Source organism: Mytilus trossulus, chromosome 14 (assembly GCF_036588685.1).
Source record: "Mytilus trossulus isolate FHL-02 chromosome 14, PNRI_Mtr1.1.1.hap1, whole genome shotgun sequence".
Classification (NCBI taxonomy): domain Eukaryota; kingdom Metazoa; phylum Mollusca; class Bivalvia; order Mytilida; family Mytilidae; genus Mytilus; species Mytilus trossulus.
The window spans coordinates 7,282,576-7,304,708 of record NC_086386.1 but is presented as its reverse complement, the minus strand read 5'-3'; the positions used below and the strand labels follow the sequence as shown (position 1 = coordinate 7,304,708).

Here is a 22,133-nt window from a genome sequence, read left to right as displayed (position 1 = left end):
GTCTTAATTCTGAAGCATAAACTCTTTTGCTCAGACTAGTATAACATGTGTTGGGCAAACAAGATTTTCCAAAAATAAGGTCCCAATGCAAGCTGAAAGAATAATTTTCTGGCTTTCAAATTACCAAAAAAAACTATTAAAATTTTCATTGAATTTGGTAAAATTTGGCTGCATGCTCATTATGATAGCAAAATATGATTGTTGATGCATAAATTTTCATATAAAATACTTTTTATACTGTATTGACACAGCTTTGCACAAAATAGAAAGTTAAACAAAAATAGTACTGTGTTAATACATCTTTGACAAGTTAGAAATATCAAACAACACATCAAACTAAAACAAATCTAGAAGTCAAATCTGGATCATTAATGATAGACAAGAGTTCATCCTCTTATCTGTACTAATATCAAGAAATTGTGACTTTATTCCACATAGACATTCGAAATCTAACCTGGTTACAAGTATTATCATAGTTAAAATCTATATTCATACCTTGTTTAAAGTGTTTGATATTGATAAAAATTTGTAACTAGTATTTCACAACATTTAAAATAATCTTATTTCTTTGGACTCTGTAAAACATTGTTTAAAGAAATTTTTATGAAGCTATTTGATAAGATTGTCAGTTATTAAGTTGACTGGGTACAATATATTGGTATACTGTAAACAAGAAAAAAAATGTGAATGATTTCATTTCACATTTTAAAAAAAATGATGACAAAATTAAATTTCACAAATATGTCAAACTATGATTTTTTTCTTATTTACAACATCATATACACTTGAAAACTTGTGAAACTATATAATTATGACGTGGGCTACAAGGAGCTCATGCCAAATAAAGATTTCTTAAAAATGAGGGTTCAATGTGTGCCCAAAATTTGTCTCTTAAATGTGCTATAAAAATAATTTATTCTACATTATTAAATATTCCCAAATCTCAATAAAAAAACAAAAATTAAAATTAAATCTCAATTAAAGTAATAAATCAATTTCACAACAGTTGCTTTTCATACTAAAGTTATAATTAGTACTTATCATGCAAAAGTGGATTATAAAATTTTAAATAAAACCAAAAAAATGTCATTTAATTCAAAATTCAAACAAGTTCTCAAGTAAGTTAAGGTTAAAAATACTAAATTTCAATTGTTAAATTTATGACATTTTAGCATAAAAACATGTATTACAGCAACATCAAACATTTATGTGAAGCAGATTTATAACTAACATCACTGACATGCTTTAGAAAAAAACACACAACATAAAACAGCAACACACTTACTGAGCAGCACCATATCTCCAGTATCTTAATAAATAAAGCGAGATATTGATAAAAAATGTACACATTTCTGGGGAAATGTTTTTTGAATAAATGTTTAAATATCTGCTCACTTAAATATGCTTAATAGTAAAACTAAATGTGACTTCACATTCATAGCATTTAGAAGGCCTAGGTAATCATGAATAGTTTAATAGCTGAAATATATAGTCCCATGCAAATAATAATTATTGTCATCCTCTTATTTAAAGTAGCAAGTGTATGATCTCCAAATTTCTCACTTCTTACTAGGAGACAAAAATCCAGGGTAAACTCATTTGATATGTCTTTAATTACTTGAGGGAAGTTATAATTACAAATAAGCTGATATTATGTGGTAATTGTATGAGAATTACATAAACATATGTTCAGACATCATCCTATAGATTATCCTTGTATTGCGTTAAAATGTCAAGTAATCGTAGAATTTATGTCAAAGTTAATAATAGTTGATATTTACCTTGGCCTCATCACATCAGCTGCTATAGTAGTATGGGTAAATTCTTTTTTACTGTCTAAATATGGATAACCATTTAATGCTATATGTGCATCATATCTATTGAACTATGTTAAGAACAAATATATATATATATATATAGTTTCTACTGGTTATATCTTCTCCCACAATTAAAGTACACTTCATGTTGCCATCCCATTCATTTCGGAGAATAATATACAAATAATAATAAATGGCTTATTCGATGTTAGACTTATACCAAGCTGACACACTTATGAGTTTGACTGTCTCTTTGTTATCTATCATCCCTCTTTTATTGTAACCATAGAGTTCTGTACCATTGATATAATTCATTGAGGGATTATAACTTTATATTGAAAAAAATCAGATCATATAACGAAATAAAATGATTTAAAAAGACTTGATCAGTTACAGATTTTGGGTTTGAATAAGCATGTGCAGCTGTGCGAGATATAGACATCATCCTAGTAGACCTGCAGGATGGCTGACATAGAACTTATATCATTTAGTTTAAACATATTTATTTATAGTGGATTGGGAAACAAGTTACTGCAACTTCTATTAATCTTTTTTCACTTTGTGGGTGCAGTGCTGCCTTGTAGCTGCATTAGCCTGCTCATTTTTGAAATCTTTAAGAGTGTCTTTTACCTACAAGACTAGAGATAAGGCTCTCTCTTAACACAGGACAGCTGTTTATCGTCCCCTACTGACGGACTATCATCTTTTCCTCAAGATCATACATGTACTTGTAAAAAGTAAAAACACAAAAATACCGAACTCCAAGGAAAATTCAAAAAAGGAAAGTCCTAAATCAAAAGGCAAAAACAATACCTGGTTTCACAGTAGAGCCACAAATTCAGTCCCTGATAATTTCATCCCAGAACGGAAATTGAACCAGGAACCTTTGTGTTAGTTAGTCCGATGCAAATAATATCATTTATTTACCGGTATATACAAATAAAATATGACATTTTTTACTGAATATCCTTCTGTTCTGCTAAAGTATTTAATTTTAATGTTTTTACAACTAACATATCTTCAGTTATTTCATTCTGTATGTTGAACTGAATAATTTTATGCTTCTAAAGTGCATTAAAAAAAAAATCAAAATTATCTGCAGTTGTCTCCCCTCGACCAATAGAAATTTACTTTGCTATGACATTATAATTCATTTGTAAAAAAAAAGGCTAGGAAAAAAAATATTTGGACCCCATTATTCATTAAAATGTCTGAATTGCACCTCAAATATTTATAACATGGGGAATTCAAGATGGACAACACTAATGCCAAAAGAAACATTATTTTACACCAAAAAAAAACAGTATGTAAACATGAATTTGCAAACTATATTACAATACAAGGATGAACTCTTGATTAATGAAAGGCACAACTTTTTTTTCTAATGGCAAGTAACAGTGAGAAAAATATCAGTAAAGTGACAAAACAGATAAAAACAAAATAAAAACAAATAACTAGACTATTATAATTTGTACAGAAACAAGAATTTGACCAAAGTACAATGCCATTTTGTGCTTCTTTGTTACATATCCTTGTCAATATAGAGGAATTTGATGCGACTCTCGTACAAGTGAGAGGTTTAGCTAGCTATAACACAAGATTTAGTCCACCATTTTGTAAAGAAGAAAATGCCTGAATCAGGAATATGACATTTGCTATCCATTTATTTGATGTGTTTGAGCTTTTGATTTTGTCATTTGATAAGAAACTTTCCTTTTTGAATTTTCCGCTGAGTTCAGTATTTTGGGGATATTACTTTTTCAAAAACATTCTACGTAGGACATCATTCTTTTACTGTATAAATATTTTTTCAAATAGTGACATAACTGCATTTAACTGTCAACATTGTCTGATTTCTATAACTATAATTTCAGTAATATGTAATGCTATCAATCAAAAGTCAACTATCAAAGGCTTATTTTTGCCTGATTATTGTATATTTGGTATTTTCACTCATTTTTCTTAGAAAAAAAGATAAGTTTAAATTACACACAAGCATCTTATCATTTCAGGGTTATCTTGTATAAACCATAGCTCTGTATTTTTGAAAACAGAATAATATCCTTTTGAGGGTTATTTAACATACTCCTACAAACATGGGACAGAATCCTTTGAATAATGCATAAATAAAACTTATAAAGTATCATGTTGCCTCCATGTTTAAGGGGGCATGTTTTTTTGTGGTCTCAAAGAGGAATTTTTAGTCTGAATATCGTTATCATATATAAGGTAAAAAGGATACATTCCATCTTTTCCTAAAGCATCTCCAACCCATTTACTTGTCATCACAGCTAACATTAGTGGCACAATATACTGTAATCCACCAGTTAACTCAAACATAATTACCACTAAAGATACTGAAATATATAAAAGTAGGTCACTGTAATTATCTGGTATATATCAATAAATTGCCAAAAAAACAACTTAAAAATAATCACTACAAAAGACTTGGAAATATATAGCAGTAGGTCACTGTAATTATCTGGTATATATTTTACTGTTAACAAAAATGGAACAGAAGTGGTTTAGTGTCCATCTGTTGTATAAGGATAGTGCAAATATTGTACACAACACACATTATTATGTACAAATGAGTTGCATGCAATGATTCTGACCAGTTATTTTCCTAGTGAAAGGCAGCTTGGGCTACAATATAACAAAATAACCCTGATATATGACTTAGTACTATACTTTTAACCTCACCAGTCATTCTTGTAACTCCCCCTAAAGCTGCAGCAGCCCCAACCATGGCATACAGTCCTGGTGTTATGGTACAGAACTGTTTTGATTGGCACATATTCTGGAAAAATGGGTTGTCATGGTTCCTCCTGCAAAGATAACATTATAAACAGATCTTACAAAATAATTATTTTTTGTTTAGGCAATGCATTTATCAACACAAAAAGCATATTTGTAAAACTTTTTCTGACAGGAAATTGTGTTGACACTTAAGTAACTTGACCTTAAAACCTACTTTCTATAATTGTAAAAATTATCATTTGTATACATTTGTAGGGAACATGTTATTCAATAAACAGTCACATTAAATTTCATTGATAATTATTACTACAGGAATGCAACAACCAAAATGTCTCTCCTATTGTACTGACCATGTTTGTTTTTGTGTTGCAAGCTAATCTTAAAGATATAATAATAATAAAGGTAAAATAAAGGCTCTAAACCATGTAAATGAGTTCAAGGACATAAGACATATGACAAACAGGAACTTTAAAATATATATACAAGGTATGAAGGTTACCATATCAAGATTTTAATCCTGATGTCTTTCTTTCTGTGAATATCAAAGCAGGCCAGGAAATCACATCAATTTAAAACAGCTACGGCTGTCTTTTCTGCTATGTAGGCCATATATATTTATATGAATATGATAAATAAACAAGAATGTGGACACTGTCACAAAATATAGGTCAAAGTGACTAATATTTCAAGTTTATGCTAAACTACTCCTAAGATACCTTTCATTAAAAGTTAAAAATAATTCTTCTTTTTTCAATTTTATAATAACAAATCACCGTTGCCTACTTGCTTGCTTGCTAACTCTAAAAATATTTTATAATAAGAACTCAATAATAAAGGTTGATGCAGGCTTATAAACCATAAAATAATTTATCTTTCTTCTTCATCGTAGCAATATATATATACTGTAGGACTGGCTCTAACTTACCAACATGAAAAGTGATACATTGTTTGGTTTACTACTTCTACAGTCATGGGACAAAAGTGAGTTCTCACTCAAAAAATGTCCTATCATTTCAACTAAAATCAATATTTTAACAAAATTTATCACCAAGTAACTGTATGAGTGATTTTTATAAAATAGATACCAAAAGATGTAAAAATGTCTGCAGTTTTATTGTTTATTTAGTCATAATTTTCTTGAGTTTCGTTTTCATCATCCCATGATTTAAACACAAATGCAACTTTTTACGATTTTAATTTGGTTACAATAATAGCAAACTTTTCAAGAAATGATTTTCTCGTCAGAAACTTAAAATGAGCATGATTAATATAATAACCAAATAAACAAAAAAAATACAGAAATTTCTACACCTTTTGGTATCTATATTATGAAAATCACTGGGAACTCACTTTTGTCCAATGACTGTAGTTAATGTCTATACTCTTGAAATCCTATGTTATTGTAAAAACACAGCACATGGATGTTGGGATGACATTGCTTCTTTAGCTCTATTTCAACTTCATCTCGCTGAACCTAAAATAATACTCACACTACTAACTGTTCCATGCCTATACCAACAATTCTTCCTACAATAGCTCCTACTGCCATACTGGGAATAAATAAACCTGATGGCACCTGAAAACAGTCATGTTAATATATGTAAACAATTCTTCCTACAATAGCTTCTACTGCCATACTGGGAATAAATAAACCAGAAGGCACCTAAAAACAGTTATGTTAATATATGTTAACAATTCTCCTTACACATTAGCTATTTTAAATTCAGTAAAGATAACCAAGAAAAGTGTACTAGAAGTTGTAAAAATGCAAGCCATTTCTAACTATTATTTTTAAGGCAGCTTTTGTGTAGTGGTTGTGATTGGTTGCTGTCTGTTATATTTTTTTAGCTGTATGGTTTATCATAACTTATTTAATGTTGTCTTATTTAGCTTTAAATCTCGTCTTTCTATTTTTAATTAATATAATGATAATTTTCTCATACCAGGAACAAATAAATTATTGATTTTGTAAAAATACATACATTATTTTACTTAACAGCACTTTGAGTACACACCCGTGGTAAAAATTTGAATATATTGTTTGGGCTGTTCCATTCGTACTCCCATGTCATATGCTTTTCTATGAATGAGCTACCCCATATCAGAAAATGTTGACGTCAGAATATAGGCATTTTCCATTCTATGGCTCAGGGTAAAATATTTGTCATAAAGGGCCACCCCATGGTAAAATAACAATATATTCAAGCCCCATGAATTATTTCTTAATTTTCTAGTGGGTCTTTCTATGGTGTGATGTTATACTATTTTTTCAGATAAGGGTGAAGGTTGGTACCTATTAAATGTTTTAAACAACTGCATTTGTTTGACTCTGTCCAAAGTCAGAAACCTAATGTTCCATGCTTTTTGTTTGTTGATATTCATAAATGTTTGTATTTTTTTTTAGTTTAGATTATACCCTATTTGAATGGTTTTTACACTAGTATTTTTTGGAGGGCTTTATAGTTTGCTTTTAGATCTGAGCCAAGCTAGGCTCTGTGTCTGTACATTGACCTATAATAGTTTGAATAACAAATTTTGACTTTAAAGGAGAATCGTCTCACTGGCACTTATACCACATCTTCTTATACCTACTGGCAAGAATTGTACCCATGAGAGTAGATGCTTTGCACAGGGGAAAATAATCCATGGACACTTACCTTTATACCAAAGGTAAAAATAGTAATTAGACCTTTAAATAGTAATCCAAGAAACAGCATCCACAGGGCTGTGTAAACTTCATCCCCTGCTACTGTACTGGATGTGTAAGAACTCAAAGAGGTGGAGTTTCTATTGTAATCACTGAAACACATAAATTTATAATATGATCTTACTAATGAACATTATCAGGTCCATCACACAAAAAATGTAGTTTTTTCTTCAAAAAACTCTGCACAATCTAATAAGTAAAACTACATTTTTTAGATTTGCTTTCTAAAAAATGTCTCATTGTTTGCCCCATCTGTTTTAAATGGAATTTTAATCTAAACAATTTCTATATACAATTGTATATAAATAAAAACCAGATGCTCCTCTGGGTGCAGCTTTAAAGACAACAGAGGTGAAACCCTGAACAGTTGAGGCAAGTATGGACACAACATTCAAGCTTGATACACCTCTGAATTGGATTGTGAATAATAGTTGACACAGCATAGGTTTCTAGCCCAGAATGAATGTGGTCTAATGAACTCAATTAAATTTACCGATTATGGTCCAATATCCAAATCTAAATTAATACATGGTCATGGATTAATTAAGCATATCAATTAATCCCAAGAACATCAATCAGTTAAATTTAAAACCCAAATTGGACTTTAAAATCAAACAAAATCAAATTTTGAACCCTTTCGACCTTTATGTAAAAAAAACCAGTCAGATTCAGCATATCCAAGAACACCAATAATAGGATTTTTGATGAAATAAAGTTTAATTTGGACCCTTTTGGCCTCAATGCAGACCAATTTGATAACAGGGCCCAAAAATCATAACTTTAAATACAAGGTTAGATTTAGCATATCAATGAACCCAATTTTTTATGAAATCAAACTAAGTTTTATTTTTGGACACTTTGGACCTTAACATGGACCAATTTGAAAAAGGGACCCAAAATTAAACATATACATACAAAGTTAGATATAGCATATCAATGAACCCCAAGAATTCAATTTTTGATGAAATCAAACAAGGTTTAATTTTTGACCTTTTGGACCTCATGTGGACCAAATAAAAAAAAAACGGGACCTAATTCCAAAGTATTAATTCATGGTTAGATTCAGCATATTTAAGAACCCAAAGAATTCAAGAATAAAACCCATGTAAAATTGCCAGGTCAAGAAATAAGCAACGTATACAAAGTATTAGAAAAGTATTGTTTGGCCACTAATACCTAAACAGTTTGTCCCATAAACCCCAAAACTAATCCTAACCTTGCTTTTTTGGAATAGAACCTTGTGGTAAAATTTCAGAAAAATCCACACACTTACACACAAGTTATTGTCTGGAAACTAAAAAAATACTTATGTTGACCCCTTTGATACAGAAAAAAATGTTCAAATAGTAAAAACAAAAAGATAAACAAGTTGTACACAAACATTCAAAACAAAAAAATAAGATCTTAAATTATTACTAATGCCTACATTTTATATATATAAAGCCTCAGTCACACTGTCACGTTTCGACAGCTAGGTTTTAGTTCGTGTAGAAATGCTACGTTTCATGGCATTTTTTTGTCATTTTTAACGGTCCGCACGTTTAACTAGGTTTACGCCACGTTTTGATACGTTCTTCTACGTATTGTTTCGTTTTGTTACGATTTGCTAGGTTTTTTTATAACTACAAGGGGTACGTTCTACTAGGTTTTAATACGCTTCAGTACGTATAAACTACGTTTTACTACGGTTTACTACGTTTCACTACGTATTACTAGGGTTTAGTACGTTTCTAAATCGGTTCAAGTACGCTTTTGCACGATTTCCTACGATTTAGCAAGTTTATTGCACGCAGTTTCACGTGTCACTACGCTGTGATCACTTATCATGAAACGGCATCATTATTCAATAAAATTTAGAAAGGACAGAGATGCAAAGAGGGAGCAGAGTAACTAAAACAAATCTGGAGACATTAATAGAGGTACACTTTATAATTATTAATACATCTGTCATTGTAATTAAATTATTTTGTTCCCATTTTATGGGCTAAAAATTTAGATTTTTTGTACTCAAAAGAAAGATTTTATTGTTTTTTCTTTCAGATAAGATTTTTGTTGAGTGGATACATGAATCATGAAAAAACATTTAAAGCTTTGGTTAGAACATTGTCAATGCTTTCCCTTTTATAATAATTGCTCTTTTGAAATATTCTACGTTGCACATTGTCCGTTTTAAATCCAATTTTCCTCTTACCGGTATTTGATTTATCTTTTAGTGTGTTTCAAACCAGACCGTTCTGATGAGGACGAGAGGCAGAGGAAGGGGTCGTGGTGGGCGTGGCAGAGGCCGCATAGTTAGTGTGGCGCCTGAGACTGAAACAACTAAAACACAAGAAACAAATGAGCAAACACAAAATAGTGATACTGAACAGCCAGCTAATACCAATAAAGAGAAGCGCAAAAGAAGCAAGCCATTAGAAATACCACAAGAAAAGCAGGATGAGGTGGCAGATTGGTATAGAGAAAACGAACCTCTATACAACAAAGGTACATGTATTTATTTGCTATAATTTAAAATATTAATACGGAGAATAAATGTCAAAAGATGTTAACCCCACCAGTAGACATAGATAAACTTGCAGCATGGTCTTTATATTTAAAAATCAATGTGACCGATTTTTTTCTTCTCTTTCAGCTCATTATCAGTACAAAGATACTGCTCTTAAAAATACACGATGGCAAGCAAAAGCTAATGAGCTAGGGGTAGAGGATTGGAAGACTCTCAGGACATGAGTTGAGTCAATGAGATCTCAGCTCGGAAGACTGACACGAGAAGGCAATAAATCTGGTTCAGGCAGAAAAGAGACAAATGGATCAAAGAAAAATTTGGCTTCTTGGGTCCACATATTGCCAGAATAGAAACCAGAGGAGGAATAAACGTGTGCAATACAGTTTTCTATTACTTAATATTTCAGTTCACTTTTTTTACCTTTTATTGTTATTTCCTTTGTTGAATTCCCGTACCTTTTTTCTTTTTCTAAATGATACTTAATGTTCTGTTTCTACGAAATTCATTTTACAACTGTTTCATTTCAAAAGTTTGACTTTATCTCGATATATCTTGTACGAATACACAAATAATGTTCCGATTATGTCTGAATATTTCAGCTGAAAGAGAAACTCAAGGCAAAATACGGAACAGAAGAAGGTAATCATGCGTAGTAATACGCATCGATACGTAATAATGCCTAGAATAACGTGATGAAACCTATTAATGCGTACCATGAAGCGTAATATACCGTACAAAAACCTAATGCAACGTGGCAGATACGTACTTAAACGTAATAACACCTAGTGATTATAATCAAATACGTTTTAGAACGTATCAGGTGCGTTTCTAATACGCATTTCTACGTTCCTTCTACGTTTTACTGCGCTTTTCTACGTTAGTACTACGTTTTCATTTTTAGTCACGTTTGTATTGTGCAGACCAATACAAACGGCACCGATCACGTATCAATCTACGCATAACTATGTATATAGCCGTTTTAAGTACGGATCGATACGATTCACTACGGATATTGGCCGTTTCGCCACGTTTTGAAAACGTAGCAAAACGGGATAGCCGAAACGTGACAGTGTGACTAGGGCTTAACATAGTTAGTCCTTTTAAAAAATCCAGGTAAATATGTAAAATTTTATATGGTTAAACCCAAGTGTATGTTACTAAAAATAGTTCAGGTAATTTCCCATTTTATGAATTTTGTCAGCCATTACACAATCATGTATTCAAAGTGAAACAAAAAAGAAAGTAAGTAAATTAAAAACGTTTTTAATCATTATATATAGTGAATAGTCCTGTTTTAAGGCAAATCTGAAAACTTTTGTCAATGTAAATATTTGTAGGGTCTGAATTAATGTTACAATCTCAAATCATTTGATATGGAGTATCAAAATATAAGGACAAAAATGAAATAATTCACATATTTTAATTCAATGTTTTATTAAAATCTTATCTCTCAATAAGTACTCAATAAATTGAGAGCAATTCTATACATTATTATAAGAGACTATTAAATTGCATAGATATAATACATGAAATAAAATGAAATAAAATATCCTTTACAAAGTATAAAACTTCTATGCCTTTTCAAAATCAAATAACAGGCCTATGATTTTGTTGAAAAGATTTGTAATACAAATTATAAGGCTGTGGCAAGTCAATATTTTTATCCTGTATTTATAGAATGGACAAAGAAGATAAAAGAAGATACTTTGTTGTTGGATCTGTTTACTTAGAGGTTGTTACTCCATTGTTTCAACAAAGGTTAGAACAAAAATATAAAGACCTAAACTTCAGATGTCTGAAGGATTTTCTTGATAAAGAGTCAGTCATCCACATCTTATTTCACCTACGCCACAGAAATGCATGGTGCTGTATAGATAAAGCAAACTGTACCAACCAAGGAGCTCTTCCTCTAAATCATCACCAATGGAAACAGTTGTATGCTGAAAATCCAGGACCTGGTATACACAACTGTTTTTGTAAGTACACAGCCAAGGCAGTCAAGCCCGAGGATCTTGATTTGAGTTTGTGTGGTCTTATATTATATAACTGCTGTAACCTGGGACAACTTGATGAAGAAGCAGTCCATATACTCAGGCGGAATAAGAATGACTATCTGAGTCATAACACAACATGTGGTATTACCAAGGATGAGTATGGCCCATTGATGGATGAGCTTAAGACCAATATTCTTCAACTTGACCAGACTAAAGAAGATGAACTGATAAGGATACAGAAAAGACCACTGGATGATGCTCTGTGTAACAAATACACAACAATCCTTCTAGATATCCACGAAATACTGGAAAAGGTATTGTATTGTTTCAATGTCAAAAAGAATAACTAAAGAGTTGTTATCCTTCATTACTTTGTATGGGGAGGATGGAGATTTAAAAAATAATTTGTGGTATGATTGCTAATGAAACAACTCGCCACAAGAGACCAAATGACACAGAAATTAACAACTATAGGTCACCGTAGGGCCTTCAACAATGCGCAAAGCCCATTCCATATAGTCAGCTGTAAAAGACCTAGAAATGACAATTGCAAAGCAATTCAACGGAAACCAGATGCTCAGCAGGGCGCAGCTTTATATGACCGCAAAGTTTTAACCCTGAACAGTTGGGGCAAGTATTGACACAACATTTAAGCTTGATACAGCTCTGAATTTGGATTGTGATTAAATAGTTGACACAACATAGGTTTCTGACACAAAATGAATGTGGTCTAAGAACTTAAACTTAAAAACTTAAAAATTTCAAATTCGACATTTACCTATTATGGCCCAATATCTAAAATATAAATACATGGTTAGATAGAACCACAAGAATTTAATTTTTGATGATATCAAATAAAGTTCAATTTTAGACCCTTAAGACCTCAAGGTGGACCAATTTCATAACCGAATCTAGATATTAAAAATCTAAATGCATGGTTATATTCAGCATATTAAAGAACCCCATACATTCAATTTTTGTTGAAATCAAACAAAGTTTAATTTTAGACCCTGATTTGGACCAACTTGAAAACTGGGCCCATAATCAAAAATCTAAGTACATGTTTAGATTCAGCATATCAAAGAACCCCAAGAATTCAATTTTTGTTAAAATAAAACTTAGTTTAATTTTGGACCCTTTGGACCTTAATGTAGACCAATTTGAAAACAGGACCAAAAATTAAGAATCTAAATACATGGTTAGATTTGACATATCAAAGAACCCCAATAATTCATTTTTTTATGAAATCACACTAAGTTTAATTTTGGACCCTTTTGGACCCTAATTCCTAAACTGTTGGGACCAAAACTCCTAAAATCAATCCCAACCTTCCTTTTGTGGCCATACCCTTGTGTTAAAATTTCATAAATTTCTATTTACTTATACTAAAGTTATTGTGCAAAAACCAAGAAAAATGCATATTTAGGACCTTTTTTTGGCCCCTAATTCCTAAACTGTTGGGACCAAAACTCCCAAAATCAATCCCTTCCTTCCTTTTAATGGTCATACAACCTTGTGTTAAATTTCATAGATTTCTGTTTACTTATACTTAAGTTATTGTGCGAAAATTAAGAAAAATGCTTATTTGGGCCCTTTTTGGTCCCTAATTCCAAAACTGTTAGGACCAAAACTTCCAAAATCAATCCCAACCTTCCTTTTATGGTCATAAACCCTGTGTTTAAATTTCAGAGATTTCTATTTACTTTTACTAAAGTTATAGTGTGAAAACCATATGTCTTTGGACGACGACGACAACGTCATACCAATATACGACCAAAATTTTTTCGATTTTTGCGGTCGTCTTAAAATGAACAAAAATGAATATGTAATACAGCAACAAAAATCAACCCCTGAATTACAGGCTCCTGACTTGGGACAGCCACATACATACAGAATGTGGCAGAGTTAAACATGTTAACAGGATACCAACCCTCCACCTAACATGGGCCAGGGGTGTAGCTGTACAAGATAAGAATGAAAATAATGTATAGTTTAAACCCACATATCTTTATATGCCTGGCACCATTCAGGATGCAGGTGGACAAGGGTAATACTTAATGCTCCCTCTATTACAACAGGGGCATAAAAAAGTGCAAACAGTCAATAATAGCCGTAACAGTGAGGAAATCTGTGAACAGCATGTGCAATGTTGTTGTTGCTATAAAACAGATAGACAAACAGACAGCCTAATTATTATAGGTTATGAATTATTTCATTTACTAAAAGACCATCTCGTTAATTAATAATGCATAAACTTTAATACACATGAACAAATGGCTTACTTAGATAAATTACCCATATCCTTAATTAGGGTCCAGAATTCATAAAACAGTTATTTTGGATGAGGGATTCAAGGTTAAAATATTCTTGGTTTAAGGGCATACGTTACAGGGGAAGTAATGATGTTGCTAACGTAAATAGTTATTTTCGCGACGTATAACTTATCGGGAAAAGAATCAGTTTTCGACTGATTTTTATCAAACTTATTTAACTTGAAAACGAGATCATGGACCCTTCTTTTGCAAAATGCCATTTGGTTTGATTACACTATAATTTTATGTGTCCAAATTTTCATTTGTCGCAAACGTAGAACATGAAGATATATTTTTTATTGCATATTTGATTTAATCAGGTAAAAAATAGTCTCTATTGATTTTTTTTTTCAAAATGTAAATATGGGATCAAAACTGTATCGTATGCCCTTAAAAATCATAAGTATAAACTTTTTAATTTCAGATTGATACCAAAATAGATTCAAGTACAAACCAAATATTAGATACAGTAAACATGAACAATGCTGGGCTTACAGCTAAAATAGAGGTATGTTTAATTTACACATTTTAACACATAAATAAAGATTTCTATGAAATGACAGGACATGCAGGTTCAGATATCATAAATTGAAGAAATTTAAGACAGACAAGACCAAAAGAAAATGGAAAAACCTTGAACCATTTATTTTAATAAATATTTGCATTTTTTAACAAAACTATTCACTCAATATTTTGTTTTCCCTTGTATCTAACTCAGTTTTAAAAAATAAATAATTTAATCAATGTTGCTGGGTTTTCTTAAAATTTGCAAAACCTATTCAATTTTCATTAGTTCAAGTTGTATTTTTAAACAAACTGTTTTTCTCCACTGAAAGCTATCAACACTAAACTAATAAATTAAAGTGGTCAATTGCAAGGTGTAATAAAATTGTAACGTTGAAATGGCTTTACACTTAACCTATCACTTTCTACAAAGAATCTCCATTAACCATGATTCATGCTTCAGACAGCTGATGATGAGTCCTGGTTTACCGGGATCAGAATACCTCTTTTACATTTCCTGCTCAAAAACATTGCAAAAAAAAGTAATCTTTCTTTCTTAAATACTTGGATAAAAATGTGTAAACATGGCACTTCCATTTGTTTATAACTGTGTCAAAGTTGGATGAAATTTACAGATTTTACTAGAATTTGATAAAGGATTTTTTTTTTTAAAGAATATGGAAGAATTGAAGCCATACAAGTATACTTTTTTTACATGAAAATGTCGTTTTTTGTACAAATACACTTGGAATGGACATTGTTCAATTAAGGAAATTGTATAACCTCATTAAAATTTTGAAACTTTTGCTGTTTTGGTTTAAAAATTACGATTTTAGGTAAAAAATTCTAAATTTTGAGAACTTCATCAAAATAATGCTGAAAATTTGCAAATTTTTATTGTTATGCCCAAAAAAATATCAAAACATGAACAAAATTGTGTACATGGTGTAGGTGAATAAAATAAAGACAAAAATAACTGCAGACAAATTTTTATTGATATTTAATATAAAGACCTCTCTCTTGTGTCATAATACCCGGTGAAGCCATCGTCTCAAAGGAGCTTTTGTCAAGGCTGAAAGAGTTAAATGAGTTGTTTTTACAACTATTCTACAATATCATTTGTTGAAGAGGTTACATCAAAATTGTTACACACTTCTGTATCAAACAAATTTTATGTTTAAAATTATTTTCCTTGAAAACAGACACTTAAAAAACTAAAGAAAATTGACTAGACAGGAACTGTAAAATAAACTGATTTTATACCGTTAGATGTTTTGGGTACATATTGACATATAGTTATTGGTACTTAGAAATTAACAAAACGGCCATTAAAAAAGTTGTAATGCCATTGTAGGGTAAATTTACAGTAACTATAATTGTGAATAAAATTAATTATACTCATTGCGTGTTTTCAAAAAAATATCTATTCATTTTTATACATTTTTTTAAAGGAATTCATGCAGAGAGTAGTTTGCCAGAACTGTAGGGGAAAATTTAATAAACAAGGTTTGTATCGTACATTCATGATGTTCATAATGATATTTATATATTTATGTTAACAAGTTATCTTTTTTCAAAATACAAACATATCTTTAAGTGTCAAATGATAAATAAGGCGTTTACTTTTTTTTAAATTGTTATTTGGATGGAGAGTAGGCTCATTGGCACTCACACCACATCTTCCTATATCTATATATAAAAAAATAAACTGATCTTCCATTGAGTTCAGGGTACAAACCAAATGCTTCATATTTCAGAAATAAAAGATCAACCAGTAAAACCATACAAACTAGGACAGTCTATCTTCACACTACATCATCAGACAGACCTGACATCAGTAGTTGGTGACAAGGGTAGATGTGTAATAGATATAGTGATGATGGATGATGGTAGACTGGTGATGTGTTTACCAAATCAGAACAGACTACTGATCTGTAATACAGATGGATCACAGGCAGACAGTATACCTGTACAGGATTACCCATGGTTTGTTACAGCAGTCAACAACTCTACAGTAGCTGTTACACTGTTGTGCGGTTCCTGTATAGAGATGTATGACATAAACAATAAACTCAAACTTAAATCTATATCAGTACCTGACATGGGTTGTGGGAGTAACATTACAACTATAAACAACAAGTTAGTTGTAGGTGGTAACAACAGACTACAGATTATAGATATTCAGACAGGACAGGAGGTAAAGACAATACAGACTGACTGTATTCCTGTCAGGTTACATGGTTCTAGTGACAGAATATTCTACTGTGATTACAACAACAACAACAAGCTGTACTGGTACAGTTATACTGATAACAGACATCACAGCCTAACATTACCATCACATCCCTGTAGGATGACTACACTACAAGATGGCAGTCTGTATGTGAGGTGTTATGATGAATCAGTACATGTGTCATCTGATGGTCAACAGTATAAAACTGTTACAACAAAGGAACTACAAAAACTTGAATACTCTTTAGTGTCATATAATTTAAAGCAAAGAAAACTCATTATAAAACATGAAAGAGAAGACAATAGGTGTGTATTCAATGTTTTCTATGAGGAATAATACAGTCTTGTGCTTACTTTTTAACTTACGTTTAATAACAATATAAGTTCTTTAGAAGGAATAAGTGATGGGAGATACAATAGAACAAGTTTCTTCATTGTACAATGTATATGAAATGAGAATGTCAAAAAGAGTAGATTAAAATATGAATACTTCTACTTACAATTATCTTGTCAAAGCCAAATTAAATGAAACATAAGAATTGTGGACTGAAACTGTAGCTGTGTAGATTATTGAAAGCATTATGTTCCAAAGTAGAAAAAATGACAAAAATGTTTAATGAAAGAAATTTATTACTTATTCACAAAAACAAGAAAATGTATACATTACCATAACATTGTTTTATCTTCAGCTCCACATCTACTAAACAACTGTCTGATCAATTCACTTGTATTCATCCTGTAAATATATATGATGGATAGATAAGGAAATTTACAAAAGTTGATTTCATTGTGTTGTATCATTTTTCTCAAGATAATGTTTATAGCTGAACATTTTTTTGTTAAGCCTAGCAAAAATATATATCTTTCCAAGTATTGATTAAATTATTAAAATGATACATAAACTATAAATATTTTCAGCAACAATTGCATAGGCTTTTGAACTTTACATGACAATTTATTGTTCAATTTCTATTTGTTGTGTTATTTCATTTCATCATGAATATGCATGATATATTTGACATTCAACAATTGGTGAAAAGATATCAGTCAGTTTCGAATGTATAGATATCAATATAGGATTAAACACATTTTTTCTAGAGGTTATTGATATGTAAACCGGGGCGGTTAACTCACAAACTGAATAAAAGTCCGAAGGACTTTTATGTCAAGTTTGTGAGTTAGAGACCCGGTTTACACATCAATAACCTCTAGAAAAAATGTGTTTAATCCTTATAATTCTTCAGTCAAACATACGCGATTATTAATTTACATTATAACTATGATGGCTACTATATGTAACATCAGAAGCACAATGACATGTCATAACTAAGGAGTACGCCGCCATCTTGACTTTCTAAAAAAACTTAAATGTTCGATAAATGTAACAGAATCTAAAATGAACAAGCACCTACCTCAAAAACTTCATTTTAATTAGATATTTTCCGAATTTGAAGCATACAAGTAACGAAATAATCTCCCGTCTGAAAGTTTTCAATCGTATGACGTCGTGTTTTGCCATGACGTAAATTCGCCAAATCATTCGTGAAATTTCCCGGAATTTTGTTTAAATTTTATTTTTATACATTTTCAAAGCTTTAGTGCATTTATTTTATTTCATTTTTTTTTTTGGTTATATATGCATTAGAACAGAAAAAACTGTTATGCAATTGTTTTATAATCTCAACTTGCTGAAAATCCGAGTATCCCTGCAATAATGTGTATCGCGCATGAATAGATTACAAAAGTAGTTTCGGAAACATGGTTTATCGAAGTGTAAACCAAAAGAAAAATTCTACTTGACCAATCCAATTCAAGTATTTATAGATATGCAAATGATATAAGAATTATATAGAGTTAAACAGCTGTCATTCAATCTGTATGTATTTTTTTTATAGAACCATGTCTACTGTTCAGGACTGTAACTAGTCTCTTCAAATAGTGAGGCAAAACATATCGCCAAAATTGTTTGGAGAGGGGACTGGGGGCCTCTGAAGGCTCTTAGAAAAATAACGCAAATTCATGCATTCTGAGCGTTTCCCAGACTCTTTCTGACATTGAAACGCAATTAATTTTTAGCTTTTTTCAATAATATTCTGCTCTGAAAGCAAAAACATAGATTTATTGTAATTTAAGACTTTAAGGTTTTATGGACAACATTTAAAGACCAATATGTAGGACAAAGCAAAATTCGTAATTCTCATAATCATAAATACTGGGGGAGCTGTCTGTCTGTTTTAGTCTTGTATTGTGCTAAGACTTTGTTGATTTTTTTATGACTAGATTGAAATATAGTGACAGTGCAGTATTATGCTTTAAATACTAGTACTGCTTAAGTCAACACTAGGGACCATCTTGACCCTGTTTTACGGTATTTATGATTGTTTTATTGTTGAAGACCCTCCAGCAACTTTGACCAAATGATTGATCATTAGTATTTTTTTATGCATTGACTTTGTGTGCGATTAGGTTTCGTGCACATTCACTCCATATTCCTTTTTTTTCTGTTAAAGGGTCTGAACATGACTTAATGCAAGTTTAACTCTTCAATGGTAATGGTCAAATGGCAATACATTATTGCTTTTTTTCAAATTATTTGTTATGGAAAAGTTGGTTACCTAATTTAATTTAAACCATGTCAGCTATCTAGTTGTATTAACCAAAAGAAGCCAGTTGTGAATTCTTTGATGTCAAATTCAATTCTCCATGCAGAAAAGACCATTTTTTCTGTGTCTTGTAGTATCGTATATTCTTAAAATATTTTCTTGCACAATATCTGGACATCAGTGGGCATGCAACATTTCAAAACCACATGTTAACAAATGAAAATCAACACTCAAGACTATTTTCATAAAGTAGGAAAATTAATTAGCAAAAGACAAACCCGAACACAGTAAAAAGTAAAAAAGAAACATAGATCACGAAAAACATGCAGCGGCGACACCAGAGAGTGAAGAGAACTTTTTGTTATACACTTTCCATGAAAACAACTTGATATCAAGGATTTGTATAGTTAGACTATACAAATCCTTGTCAAATTCTTGTTGATATTAAAACAATCTTTTGTTTCATTTTTTAGGGTTTTATTAATTTCTAACATGAGGCATTTGCCTCATTTGCCTCAATGTAGTTATGCTGTTTGTTATATATGTTTTGCTATTTTTGTGTATGTGGATATATTTATAAGTTAATATAAACTGTTACCACAGAGATATGTCTCGCCTTTTTGTAATTTTGGCAATGAATTGTGCCAATTAATGCTAATACAATTGCAAACCAAATATCAATGACCTACCACAAGTGGATCTCCATAAACTGACCTAATCACAAACTAATACATGTAAAGTAAGCAAACCATTCAAAGTCAATAGACCATGACTGAGGGGGCGGAGCCAAATAATCTCCATGGCAATGAGATGTGGCAATGGTAATACATCTGCATACTAATTATCATTGACATACCACTAGTGGTTCCCCATAAAACTGAGCTAATCACAAACTAATACATTGTTGACGCTGACGCCGGAAACAGCATACCTATGTCACACTTTTTGACCCCGTCAAGGTGAGACAAAAATTGGTAAAAATGTGGATACAATTTAAAAATGCAAGTTGAAATTGTAAAATTAAATCATATATATGCAACACTCACAAAAGTGTCGTCCACACCCCAAAAAACGGTCCATGATAATGACATTTGACAAACAGAAAGTTTGTAAAAGAGGGACGAAAGATACCAAAGGGACAGTCAAACTCGTAAATCTAAAACAAACTGACAACGCCAACCTATGGTACAAGGCATTTATGGCTTTAGCCACCTCTCTAATTCTGCAAGTCTTCATTTTGAATTATCTTCTTTTAGCTCCCTATATTTTTAATCTTCAGAAATAGCACCAAAAAAACATTGATATTGACAACCTTGAATGTATATTCCTCCAGTGGAAAACTATTCATGAACTAAATTTACTAGCGAAATTACTGAGGTCTTAATAAATGTCAGTGCCAAAAAGTTAGGGCTAAATGGACACGTTTTAGGGAGTGTTACATATGTTTGTGTTATTTTTGTTGAAACAAAATAGAATTAAAAATGTTTTTTGTAGATAATAACAGTCTGATTAAATATTGTCAGCAGGGATATTTTTTTTTTACCTTTATAAAACTACAGAATTTATAAAGAAACTAACATTTTTTGTTTTAAATATTTTTTATATAATGTAAATTCAGAAATTATTGCAAGGTTTTTATTATTGCAAATAATGCAACTAGTTGAGTATCCTAATAATATATATAAGAACTTGCATTCTGATATCTGATACACATATCAGTATGTAGGCATTTCTGAAATCGCTATAAAGAAAGACTTGCATTTATGTCCATTCTTAAAAAAATCATGGTAATAAATGTATCAAATAATTTCTGAATTTAGGTAAATAATTGTTTAATATCTATAATTTTCTCAATACCTTGTATATTTGTTTGGATAACTGAGTATGGCTGTTACTAAGGTAACTCCTAAAACCTACAATAAAAATAACAAATAATATTAGTACTTATTTATATAATCCTTCCTGAAATGTGCATATTTTGTAAATACTTAATGTCTTTAATGTACTGTCTTTAATGTTCGTATGAATTTTATCATATTTGAATTTTGTTAATTAGTTTTTATATAAATCAGGATGTCAGTTTTCTGTTTTGATTTGTTTTTATTTCTTGATCTTTCTAGCTGACTCCTTTTTGTAGAGCCCTGACTTTTGTTGAAAAAACGAGACATAGTGACCCTACATTCAATTGTCAACAGCGTCTATAAATATTCACTCTGTGGTTAAAGTTTTTGAAGTTTTAATAACTTTCTTTAACTATCCTGGATTTCTACTAAATTTGGACAGAAGCCTGTTTGTGATCATAACATAAGATATTATTCAGAAGTAAATTTTGTAAAAAAAAGTCTATTTGTTTCGTATTTTACTTATAAATTAACTTAGTTTATTTGCCAGGAAACACTACATCCATTTTGTGGTTTAAGTTTTTGAAATTTAAAAAAATTTATAACAGGTATTTATTTGTGATTTGGCTATGTATAGAATATTGTAGTAAATATACGGAAGATATGATAACATAAAAGATATTGTTAAACCAGTACACGATTTTGGCGTTTCAATTTTAAGTGTATGCTTTTTTTTCATGTGTTTAATTTTGGCACTTTCATTGAAGGCACCAAATAAACCAAAATAAAACTACACAGTGAGAAAGCCACGGATCGATTCTGCGCCTCCTTCCATATGACGTAACGGCCAGAAAATC

The 22,133-nt window shown here is 31.0% G+C and overlaps 1 protein-coding gene across 1 annotated transcript in view; it reads right to left on the bottom strand.

Moving 5' to 3' along the window:
• LOC134696964 (H(+)/Cl(-) exchange transporter 4-like) overlaps positions 1-22,133 on the bottom strand; it is a 48,650-nt gene that overhangs the window by 5,532 nt on the left and 20,985 nt on the right. Inside the window, exons 5-12 of the mRNA XM_063558932.1 lie at positions 21,293-21,348; positions 17,500-17,568; positions 7,235-7,376; positions 6,068-6,153; positions 4,521-4,645; positions 4,060-4,174; positions 1,782-1,877; positions 1,286-1,309 (exon numbers count right to left, since the gene is read on the bottom strand). Coding sequence (XP_063415002.1) covers positions 1,286-1,309; positions 1,782-1,877; positions 4,060-4,174; positions 4,521-4,645; positions 6,068-6,153; positions 7,235-7,376; positions 17,500-17,568; positions 21,293-21,348 — 713 coding nt within the window. The remainder of the gene's footprint in view (positions 1-1,285; positions 1,310-1,781; positions 1,878-4,059; positions 4,175-4,520; positions 4,646-6,067; positions 6,154-7,234; positions 7,377-17,499; positions 17,569-21,292; positions 21,349-22,133) is intronic.